Source organism: Orbicella faveolata, unplaced genomic scaffold (assembly GCF_042242905.1).
Source record: "Orbicella faveolata isolate gen_17 unplaced genomic scaffold, um_ofav_v1 contig_35, whole genome shotgun sequence".
Lineage (NCBI taxonomy): Eukaryota > Metazoa > Cnidaria > Anthozoa > Scleractinia > Merulinidae > Orbicella > Orbicella faveolata.
The window spans coordinates 16,281,171-16,293,501 of NW_028301564.1; the positions used below are offsets into that span (position 1 = coordinate 16,281,171).

At 40.9% G+C, this 12,331-nt stretch overlaps 1 protein-coding gene across 2 annotated transcripts; it reads left to right on the plus strand.

Moving 5' to 3' along the window:
* Positions 1-1,746: 1,746 nt before the first annotated feature.
* Positions 1,747-11,494, plus strand: LOC110040203 (uncharacterized). 2 transcript variants are annotated; one of them, XM_089273231.1, is made up of 6 exons: positions 1,747-1,842; positions 3,998-4,907; positions 5,917-6,397; positions 7,595-7,788; positions 8,332-8,676; positions 9,894-11,494. In XM_089273231.1, exons 2-6 carry the CDS (start codon positions 4,003-4,005, stop codon positions 10,297-10,299), a joined length of 2,331 nt encoding a protein of 776 aa, XP_089129357.1. In that variant the 5' UTR covers positions 1,747-1,842; positions 3,998-4,002; the 3' UTR covers positions 10,300-11,494. The 2 variants fall into 2 exon arrangements, with proteins under 2 accessions (XP_089129357.1, XP_089129358.1); XM_089273232.1 differs by having other exon boundaries at positions 4,001-4,907.
* Positions 11,495-12,331: the final 837 nt, after the last annotated feature.

The following is a 12,331-nucleotide window of genomic DNA, read 5'->3' on the forward strand; positions in this document are numbered from 1 at the left end:
GTGTCCTAACAAGTGAAGTCTCCTTTATCTTGCAATGTGTATCTGACCGACCTTTAGCCAATATCTCAAAGTGGTCCCATTTTAAATTGCGACCGGTTGACGTGAAGTGGTCTGCGATAGCAGATGCATGTCAGCTACTCGTGATCGCTTTAAAATGTTCAGTTTTTCTGCCGTGCAATCTACGTTTTGTTTTTTCGATGTATTAGAAATCCTGGCAGTACCAACAAATAGCCTTATACACAACTTTTGACATTTGGAAACGGTTGATCCTATCTTCGAAGGGAAAAAAAAGACTTGATGCGATGAGCACTTTGGAAAATAACCCTAAGACCAATGCAGCCATAAAATTGGTTAATGCTGGTCTTGTTTGAATGGACTGAGGAAGTTGTTGTTACAAAACGGTTACCCTGCTGGTGTTGTCAATTACAACATCAATGATGTTCTAACAGTCAACAAAACAGACCGAGGAATCCAACCACCATGGTCCCCAAGAAGGAAATAATCTTAGTTCTACCTTATTTAGGGTTACAAAGCAAAATTATTACCAAACAGCTGAAGACCTGTATTAAGTCTTCCTCGACAAAGTGAGTTCCGGTTGTCACGTGCTTTATTAATACAAGTTAGTCACGTGACAAAAAGTGGTTGAAAATAGTATATTAATCACTTAATGACTGGTCCCAAGGGAAACAGTGAGTTTTGTTTCCCCGGGACCCTTTTATTTCCCCGAGACCCTCAAGGGAACATTGAGGTCGAGGGGAAACAAAACTCACTGTTTCCCGCGGGACCAGTCTTTGATATAAACTGCCAACTCAAAAATAGAAAAAAAAAACTGCGAAGAAATCGTTTACTTGAAGCCGGCTGGCTCACAAAAATTTGCCGCGGTTTCAAGGAGCACGACCTGATCACGCGCGAGTCTAAAGTTCAAGTTGTTGTTTCCCTAGTGAGTTACGTGGCACGTTCTCCAATCGGAAAACGTATTTGAGTTGGGAAGTATAACAAAGTATTTTAATACTTTGTCAGTAAGTAGCTGTAAAAATAAGGTCTCTGGGCTGCCAGGCCTTTGCGTTTCGCGGCCTCGCTTAATCTATTGCGAGTCACGTAATATGACATCTCCTGTTTCTTCTTTTACATATTTCCCTGCAATCTTTGAGCGTTGAGGCCTAACGCCAAATTGTTTGAGAATCCATAAAATTTTATTTCAGAGATCAAGAATAAACCAGCCGGATTCTAAAAGATACAGCGTCGTTACCAGGAATTGCTCCTCCTTTGGTCTCGTGAGGTGCGCGTGGAATTATGGGACACGTTTCGTGGTTTCCTTCCTTTCAAGCCATCTCCCCTGTTTTCCGCTCCTTGTGGACTCGACAGGCCTAGCTGTGGAGAGACTATTTATTTTCATCTACCAGGCGAGTTTGCGAAATTTTTGTCGTTATGAATTGGGTCATAAGACTTGTCAACGGCAGGAAGAAAAAAAAGTAAATTGACATTTCAGTAGAGCTTGAACCGGAAACGTTTGGAGCGGTTCTATAGCGGATCTCTTATTAACATTACAAAAATATATACTTATATACTGACTAATTTTACAATTTTGCATCGAAAACATTAGACCTCCAGTTTAATTTCTGGACGTTTCGTGCCAGTTCAAGGCGAAGTACGTGACTGTTTAACAAAGGAACCGGGTTGGGGGGAGGGGATATTACTGTGAAAGTTGCTATGGAATTTTCAGTCCACCTCAGACACGAGCATATCAATTTCGAGAAAATTGGGCGCGCCTGTTACGCTTAAACTTGTAACTGCGACTAAATAAGTAACAAGCTAAGTTATCATTTGTCTGAGTTCGCGAAGGTAAGTCTCTTTTGAATACTGACTTTCTGAGCAGGGAAAATTGATCAGCTTAGAGCTAAGATGCTGGCGGTTTAATTTAAAAGCGTGCAATTTCATTAAACCGTTAGGCGCATCGCTTAGCGCGTGGACAATAACATGACGGGGAGAAGTTTCATGAAGCCCATATGCTTTGCCGTGCGGAGAAGTTACTACCCGATGCAATTTTACTATCATTTCACAAGCCCCTCTGAAAAGTTTTACTCGAATTGCTACACTTTTACAATAAATCATGGCAAGTTTGTAGTAGGCTTGCTGGAGTTCGTGAAGCTTGGGGCGACTAGTTAATTTCTGCCATTTTTTTATATCAATGCTTCGGCTTAGGTTCTGATCAGCTTATGCCAAATTTTTTGCGTATATCATATCCAGGAAAAAAAAATCGATTATCTTTATTGCTTGCGTGCCAGGCGCACAGAGTCCCACGGCTGTGAATAGTTGATTTTATGACATTGCACCATACCAACCGCTACTTTGTACCTGTTTTAACTGCTCCGAATGTCTCGCGACAGGCGGTTACAACTGAAACATAGTGTAAATCGAACTAAAATTATGAAACCAGTATTTAGATACCAATGCAAACGACTCTTAAAATTTATCCTTTTGGAATTCACCTTGGAGTCAAACAAATATTTCTCGATTTCTTATTCTGAAGCCGCACATCACATGGTATCATGTTCTATCGAAGCCTTTTCCAATATATTATGAATAGCTAACATTTATGCTAAGCTGATTTCTGTCCCCATCCCTCGGTTTGCAATTAACTTTTAATTTCAATTTTGTTGATAAAAACAAAAACCTGATTGTTATGTGCGACCGTATTCTAACGGAAGATGTGTTTAATTTGAAAGAATGGGTTTATCTGCCTGAATATCGCTATATAAACCTAATTTGCATTTTGTGTACTTTTAAAACATTGTTCGAATAGGCCACGTTCAACATTCTAACAGGGCTCCGAGGTTTTCAGGACAAACTTCTATATTTGGTGTTGTTTTCTTTGTATCCAAGTCTCTTTTGGGAATTGAGAGACCAAAGAAACTTAAAAAAATAACAATTTTGACCCGAAAGCCTCGGAGCTATATATGTTAGAATATTGATATATCGAACGTGACCTATTAGAGGTATAATATGGTTTTAGGCCGGTATTTTAATGCAAATGGGTGTTTATAAACAAACTTGTTACATATCTTGTAGAAAAATGTAATTTTGTTTTTTCTTGTTTAATTATGACCATTCGAATTCGCAAGCAGATGATCTATAAAACGCAAAAGCAATGAATAATCTAAATTGACATAGTTGTACATGTTAGGAAACGACACAAGAAAGCTGGGAATGATGGTTTGAAATTAAATTCGACCTTTTTTCTTTTAATTCCCACAGTGGATAGTCATTTCATTTTTCTATACACTGTTCAAAGAAGAAATTACATAATGCAACAATCACTCTCATAAGCGTGCGTTAGATATGAAATACTGGCTACTGAATCGTCCCATTTCCAGTTGCTAGAAGTGCAGGTGTGAGCAGGGTCAACCTGTACGTGTTAGTAAGCTTTGTGTTTGTGATGAGTGTGTCAATATTCGTCCATCCCTGTCTTCTAGCGTTTTCCTTTACTGACGTTTATTTTGTTATTTTGCATTAGATAAATGCATATGTAAAATTGCAAATTTGTAATATTAGGTGTATTGATGTATTTCTTTGTGTGTCATTTTACTAAAATATGCAATTAAAAGATATAAAATATTAAAATAAAAAACAGAGACGCGGGAGTGGAACAAATGTCGTTTTGGAAACAACCACAAAATATAATTATTTGAATTTTGCTAATTTTTATTTAGTAAAAAAGGACTAGTACTGGCAAGTGATTTTTATATATCATGCATGTCTGGCATGATATAATTAACAATTTTTCCATTAGTGCGCTTTGGATATGAGATGACAGAAGGCGAACGAGGGAGTTGGCTATAGTCATCTTACATCCAACGAGCGCGAGTGGAATAATTGTTGTAATAAAAACGCTTCTAAAATATAAAAAACTAAAGTAAAATAAAAATAAAAACGCCTCCAAAAATTACGCGAACACGTCTGTTTTTCGGTGGTACTAACATTACAAATTTCTTCTCAGTAGAAATGTCCAGAACTGGATTGGCATTTTCTGGCGGTGGCATCCGGTCAGCGGCCTTCTGCTCTGGAGTCCTGCGCAGATTGCTACAGCGAGAAGTGAAGGTCGACTGCCTGAGCTGCGTGTCAGGGGGCGGTTACACAGGTACGGCTTACCTGGACTGGAAATACAGGCATGGAAAGGAGGACCATCCGAAATGGCATCAAGAGTTCTTCAACTATATGCGCGTAAGGGCAGGCTACTATTGCAACTGGCAGAGGCCATTTATTGCCGTATTTGACTCATTTCTCATAATTGCTCTGCTGATCCTGGTGTCTTTGATCACCCCCATCTTAGTCTGGATGACAGTGGCATGTCCAATGGCATACCTTATCGATTTTCTGGTTGGAGATCTGTTACGCACTGAGGGATGCATTGGAAACGATACAGCATTTGAGGCCGTGAACGGCCATGAATGCCATGTAGAAGGAGATGCTTACACAAAAGTTGTGCTGTTTGCAAGCCTATTGGCCATTACTGTTTTAAGCTTTATCTTGCAGAATATCTTAAAGCAAGGGAAAGGTCTTTTAAGGTTCGTATCGATATCATCGCTGGCGATTTTGGCGCTGCTCTTCTTTCCGTGGGCCATTCACGTATTGCTGGAAGGGACCCCTCTCTGGGCACAACTGCTGATTCTTGTACTCTCAGCCATCATCTGGTTCAGTATCCCAGTGTTTCGTCAACAAGCTTCCCTCATCATGGTGGTGTACGCTTATTCGTTTATCATCCACAAACGTGTCTATAAACATTCCCTCTTCGGCCTGGAGTACTCTGAATACAACTTTGTAATGCTCGTGTGGGTATCTGGTATATTGCTCGCGTTTGTGCCTTATCTGGGATCAATACAACAACGGCTGATGCACGTATTTAACAGGTAGGTGTCGTGCTACTTAGTTCATGTAATGCTTTCTCCCAGGCCTTCACGGTCAGTTGATTTTCATGACGTATCTGAGACGAACGGCGGAGAGTTCTCTTCGCCTCGGATCACGTGACCCGAAAACGGTTGACCGAGGCGAAATAACTTGGCAGGTGTCGTGCAGAATTGAAGGGTAAATGTCCTCAAAGTAAACGTCACTGTTGCATGTAAACTTGTGACTGAAAATTATGCGATGATTTTATCATTATTAGCAGCCCTTTTAGGGGATCTACCAATGCCCGAAGTCGATGCAGTCACGCCACGCAAACCAGGATAAGCTACAGCTATATACAATGTAGCTGCATGTCACCCTCTGAGCCAAGGTCCATTGCAGGCGTTCTCAAATGCGTAACTCCTTTTTGCCTTCTAAGAAAATCGATTATTTACATCGAAGATTGCAAAACTCGTGTCTGTTCTTAACACTGGTAGTGATTGATTCTTATCATTAGGCCCATCAACCTTTTTATCACGTACATGCTCAAATTAAACAGGCAGGGCTAAAAAAATTATTAACCGTCTCCGCGACTCTAGAATAACACACAAGCAAGTTTTCCTTCTCAAGCTTTTAAATTTGTCCCGACATTTTATAACGACATGTTATATTCTTGATGTGTACGACGAAATCACAAGATGTGGCGAGGTACGAATTACAAGTTGGTGGCTAATTCCAGTTTTCGAGACCCAACTCCCTCAACTCCCCACCCCACCCCCCCTCCCCGTTCCCATCAGAAGTTGCTTAGCAACTGGCACGTCAAGATGGCGCGTACGCTTGAGTTCTCGCCATATAAATTCTTGGTATGATCAAGATAAAAATCAGGAAATGTTTGCGTCTACTTCAACGTACTTCAATTGCAGTCACTTTTTCCCTCCACTCGTATTCTAGAGAAACATGCAAGTGCAAGCTAGGGCAGGAAAGGTATGAAAAATGCTAAGCAAAAGGATTTTTAATTGTTTCTGTTTGTGTAAGGTGGCGTCTACAGAAGGCGTTCTACACACCTGAGAGCGTGGGCATGACCGGTTGTTCAGGCATTGGCTGTCATGATCTGATCATCGGCTATCCTCGGTTCAGCTCTCGCTCCCCAATTGAGCCTTTAACCATGGCTCATCTTGAAAACATACCGCCGTTTTACATCAGTAACACGACTGTGAATTCGTGGAGGAGAACTCCCGAGGATAAAAGACCTTTTGAGCTGCTAACAATCACCCCACGAGAAATCCGACGGATTGACAGCCCATACGAAGAAGATGTGTTCTTGGGAAAGCTGGAACCGGAGGATATAAGACTGTCCGAAGCCATGGCGATGTCTGCGGCTGCACTTACACAACAGATGGGTAAATATAGTTGCTTGGATGTGTATACAGACTTGAGGATTGTTCTGGGGGTCGCATTTGGAGGGACGATTTCGTCAGATCCTCGCGGAAAACGGAGGCAAAACTGCTGCCTACAAGTAAGTGACTTCAAGGTGGCTGGCAACAGCTAAAACACTCTCTAGTGCGGGGGGAGGGGGGTGGGGAGGGGGAGCTCCCATATAAAAAGGACGGGGGTGCTCGTCGTACCTTTTAGGAGTTAAAAATGAGAGTTTGATACCTCTGAGGGTGTTAGGCCTGAAAAGATCCACAGCATGAGCTTTTTGTTTCGCGGTACCTTTAAGGGTATTGAGGCGATAAAAGTCAGTTTGATGCCTTAGAATCGGAACCTCTTAGGGGTGAAAAAAAGTTCAAGCCACGATCACAAAACAGGAACTTGGTATCTCTTAGGGGTTCTTTTCCAAATTTCCGACGAGCACCCCCGTCCCCTTTATATGGGAGCCCCCCCCGTCTCTAGTACTTATACTATATTTCAATTTATCAATACTACCATTCTTTTGCCGTTGATGCCACAGTCATGATGCCAACTGAACGAATGCAAAATATTTGGTGAAAAATATATAACAACAGGTTACTATGGCAAAAGTATGACCTTTTAAAAGTGCCTTAATTTTAGCTTTACGTGCTTACAACTTAAAATCGAGTCGTATGAAGTCGAATCTTGCCTTGCGGAACATTTTTTCAGTAATAAAAAGGAGAGTGGTCAAAATTCTTTTTTGCTGACAAAGTGTGATAGGATTGATCCCTCATGCTAAAGTGCTCGAAAGTACTAGAAACATTTGTGAACCACCTTAACAGCAGTTACGAACTTAGCAGCTATTACAGGCTCCCGCTATAACGGAATTGCGGACCGGCTACATGAGGTCTAATATTTAACTAATATTTTTATTGTTCTCTCGTTTCAACGGAAAACTTGACGTATTGAATAACACAATTATTCCGTAGTCTTTAACTAGTTTTTACAGTATTTTGACTTATATTGAGTGATTATGCATCACAGTAAATGTGCACTACAAATTAAAAGAGACTGTTAATCTTAAAAGAGTATAGCAGATTATGTTATATGTGATATTTTACCACCAAAAATTGGGCCAATTTTTTTTTTCCACGACACCCCGCTATTGCGGACTCTCGCTTCTGTTACGAACACCAAATGATGGTACCGACGATGTCTGGTCATGATAATGACGGGTGACAGTATTTGGAATTTCGGGGCTAAAAATGGGGTCGAAAATATATTGTAGTAAGACGGACACTCTTCATGTTTATTCACTCAGATTGTCCCACACTTGATCGACTTTATTCGAGTCCTTCCTTTGATCGCTTTCCCACTCGTGTATATCCTCGGTGGAGATGAGAAGTGGGTCACCGTTGGAGTGTTTTCATTTTTTGGGATCCTTCTCCTGTTCTCCTTGATAGCCATATTTCCAACAGGCGCTGCCAAGCCAGGATTGTTGGGAAAGATAACGAGGTAAGTAAAGCGCAGCCTAGATAAAGTTTTTTTTTTGCGGTAATATTTTTATGAACCCACAGAGATTTTCCGCCAGAAGGAGTCATGAGCAGGGAAAAAACACTCATTTTAAATTTCACACCAAATGGCTGCAACCTGGTCATTATTTCGCAGCCCACGCAAATAACTTTGGCTATCGACATGCATTACTGTAGAAGTACAGCAGTAAAAGGTGGGGGTGTACATAGCGGGTCCAACATTGATTTGGCGGGATGCGGGATAAGCTTTAAGGCTTAAGCGGAATGGAAGAGCGGGATGTAAAAGGTTGCATGGGTAGACGAAGCTACCTTGGTTGAAAAGGTGAAAACTAAGGCGGGATGCGGGATATGGATTACCAGAAAAACACAAGATAGAGGCGAAGAGGCATGTAACTAAAGGAGGCCAACAAAATTGAAGACTTTTTAACAGAAATATTTCGAAGACTCTTGTTCCGATTTCGTCGGTAATCGTAACTCCCTTCCAATATATATCTTCAGCTTTGCTTGCTTTTTCCCCTCTCCACAGGTGGTGTGTAGGCAATGTGCCTCATATACGCTATGTTAGAAGCATGTTTGGTATTATCGATGAAGGGCCCTTGCCTCCTCCAATTTTACGCATCAGTGATGGCGGCCATTTTGAAAATCTAGCTTTGCTACCTCTCCTCAAACGTCGGCTACCAAAACTCGTTATTGTGAGCGGAAGCAGTTGTGAATCGGACGAAGATTACGGTAACGAGCTTAAGATTGCGATAGAACTAGCGAGAAAAAAGCTACGATGTTCTTTCAGTGGCTTGGATGGTCGAGACATCATGGAGGATATCCGAGCGAATTTTGTAGAGAAAGAGCCTGGTGACCAGCCCCGATCTTACAGGTAAGTGAGTGCGGTCACACTGGTTTGACTCCCTCGTCTAGTAGCAACATAAACAAGGGAAAAACAAGGAATTAACAAGTACAGGTGTTATCCGATACGATTAGCGGTGAAAGAAAAGTAAAGGTTTTTCCAAGGTCCTTCCAAAATTTCCCGTGAGAAGTGTAGCAGCTCTCAAAAGCTCGTTACAAGGATTATCAGTTAAGTTAGCCGTGACGGACGTTTGGCAACCAGGTTTTAACTTTAGCATCGTATATGTGTCGTTATCACGGGCAACTGGCTCTGACGTCACTAGAGCAAAGCGCGCGAAATTCTAGGCGACGCGCGGCTGTTGATATTGTTACCATTGTAAACCTGGTACGTTGCCCGTGACAACACCGTAAATTAAGGCCAAAACTTCGTCCTCAAAGCTCCGTCGCGCCTTTATGCTCAAGTGATAATCGTAGTATTCTACTTGTCGTCATCGCGTAGCAGCTGTTATTGTTTTGGGGCTAGGGACATTGTTTCTGTCGTTTGTTCTATTGTTCTCTCAAAGGGTATCAAGCCATTCATGTGAAACCTTCATTGCAAGAATATAAATATATATTTGTTCTTAAAATACTTCGTTCCCGAAGATATAGCAAGCTTAAGAATTTCAATAGATACAAAATTATCGCCTGTACAGTATTACTAAGTATTACTATTACTATTACTATGGGAGGCGCGGTGGCTTCACGGTTAGTGCGCTCGTCTCCGGATCGAGCCTTCAGGGTTCGAGCCCTGGCCAGGGGCATTGTGTTGTGTTCTTGGGCAAGACGCTTTACTCTCACAGTGCCTCTCTTCACCCAGATGTATAAATGGGCACCGGCAAATTTAATATTGGGGGGTAACCCTGCAGTGGACTAGCATCCCATCCAAGGGGGAGTAGAAATACTCCCAGTGGCTTCATGCTACTGAAACCAGGATAAGCTGCGGCCTGATGGGCCACTTGGCCCGCATGCAGACTTTACCTTTACCTTACAGTATTACTAACCCTAAAAGCATGAAAGCGAGTCAGTTTGATTGATAGCCAAAATGAAATGAAATTATATTGTTAAATGCATACGCGTGTTTTGCGAACATTTAATTCAAGAATATTAAAATGCAAATGGTTGAAAAGTTGACGGGACCAACTCCCTTTCAAGGTGCACAATCATGTGTTCAAATTAGTAACGAAAGAATATATCGATCTTCACCTGTAGGTTCAAAGTGGCTTATTACTCTAAAGAACCCGACAGTGGAGCCGAAAACCTGGTCGGGGAGGGGCAAATCCTTTTCATTGCTCCCAGACACCCAAATAAGGGAGTACACATGGAGGAGCACGTGACTTGGAAAGAGGCGTTGCATGATATCAACGTTGATCTTGAGGAAGGTCTGTGGGGAACTGGGCCCGAGTTGGATGCTGACGAAGTCGATCGTCTAACCTTTTGTTGTTGTGAAGCCTGCCACAATCTCTGTTGTGCCTCAGCCTCGGCTTACTGTTGTGGTTCGTTTCCTCTTCATAGTTCTGCCAATCAGTTATTCACACCTGCCATGTTTTCGGCTTATCACCGTGAAGGTTATCGAGCAGCCACTGAGGCTAAAGCAGTCGAGTTTCTCTCGGGATAAAACTCAGAACACCAGTCTTGGTAACTTTAGGAGTTTTTTCTTTTTGTGGGTAGCGCTCAAGGTTTTAAAACCATAAAAATCTAAAATAGCCACCGTTGGAGTTATAGTGTTACGTTTCAAGGTATTGAACAGGAGGGGTTAAATAATTCGAACCACGCACACAAAACAAGACTTACTAAAGTAGCTATTGGGCACACACCCCTCCCCTCCACCCCACCCCCCGCCATGTTCCTTAGGGTGTACATACGGACAGGTCTTACCCGAGTGTGTTTCGGAAAATTAAACGTGACAAGATTTAATTTATTTTTCTCGACAAGGGTGTTTTGGAATTGCCTGCTATACCGTGAAATTCCGAAACTTAGCGTTTGGCTTTTTGTAATTGCGGTGACTTTTAATAGTTAGGCCAGGTCGTTCGCGGCCACGCACGAGAGAGTGCTTGGCCGCGAACGACCTGGACCATCTGAGAATCAGGCTGGTAGTCGAGAACGGTCGTAAATTTTATTCGTCTTAGATTGATTATTCGTCTATGACGGATAATTCGTCTGTAGTATAAATGCCCGGCAACCTTAAATTCTCACAGATTTTCGGCGGAAAGCCTTATTCAAAAATGATGAGATTGTTTGAAAATACTAAGCGATTCTAAAAAAATGTTTTGGTTTACTAATTGAATAAGTATTAAAGGCTTGAGGGAATATTTTCAACACAAATATTAGCGAGAGATATATACGTTTCAACATCGTTGGATATTGTTGACAATGACATCGGACGATGTCGAAACGTCGTATATTTCTCTCGGTTTACTAACTGACGAATTTACCGAGCTTGAGCATAACATAAAATTGCGACATTTTCGACGGCTGCCGGGCATAAATAATAATAATAATAACAATAACAATGACAATGACAATGACAATGACAATGACAGTAATTATAATAGTAATAATAATAATAATAATAATAATAATAATAATAATAATAATAATAAATCTTTATTTGTACTCACTCTTGCTAAAGAAAAAAAATACAATTTCAATGAAAATATTAAAAGTAAAAATTAGAGTACTAGCTGCCTGGAATAACCATAGGGGATAGCGGAGCCAGGCAGCCAGTTAACATCAGCATTAAATAGAAATACAATACAGGTCAGCAAGAAAACTTGAGCACAAATGCACACACAAGAAGAAAAAAAAAAGAAGAGGAAAAACACTATTTCTATGCTATGAAGGAAGTCTAAAATAGTTTAAGTTATATATGAATACAAAACATTAATATAAGAAGAGCACACGGTAGCTAATTGGCAACTAATAACAGCTATATATTAAACTATAAACGAAAGACTTGGAAAGGTGACAGAAATGAACAAAATACTAATTTACAGGTAAATTGGAAAACAACACAACTGCTAATAAGAACATAAGTAACTAATAATCTTTGACTAGATCGCTTTTCACTGATTTCTTCAAGTTTGAAATAGAAAAGGGTTTTCAAATATAGTCACTGCGTTATGTTATTGGCCAAAAACTTGGGCTTAAGAACGAGGGAGGGGAGAGAGGGGGTTATCATCGTATTTATCAAAAGGACGTATGCCTTTTAACACTATTACTTAGAAAACCAAGTAACGGTCGTTCCAGGGTCTCAATAGGATTAACCATTAGCCGTAAAACGGGCCAAACATTTAGCCGTTAGGCGTAATAATTGGACAATTTTAACCGTTGGTTGTAAAAAGTGTTAACTGCAAGAAAATTTAGCCAAGAAAAAGATAGTCTCAGGATCTCTCGTCAAGACTTTTTGTGTCATGTTTTGCGGCTTGGTAGTACAGGGAAAGCCGGGAGATTGCGTAATTTATAACACCTTTTCCCATCCCAGAATGGTCCGCAGACCTTAAATATGTTTTAGAGTAATTAAATTAAATGTTTAACTTTTTGAAACAACGGTAATTAATTCCTAAGATTTCTGTTAACCGTAAGGAAAATGAATTAACCGCTAGCCATAAAAAAGCCAAATTATTAACCGTTAGCCGTCGTTATCCCAT

Bases quoted from the DNA above. Each gene is read 5' to 3' on its own strand.
- LOC110040203 (XM_089273231.1), top strand. From the start codon at position 4,003: ATGTCCAGAACTGGATTGGCATTTTCTGGCGGTGGCATCCGGTCAGCG. The intron at 7,789-8,331 runs GTAAGTAAAGCG...CCCTCTCCACAG, and splicing joins TTGTTGGGAAAGATAACGAG to GTGGTGTGTAGGCAATGTGC. The intron at 8,677-9,893 runs GTAAGTGAGTGC...CTTCACCTGTAG, and splicing joins GACCAGCCCCGATCTTACAG to GTTCAAAGTGGCTTATTACT.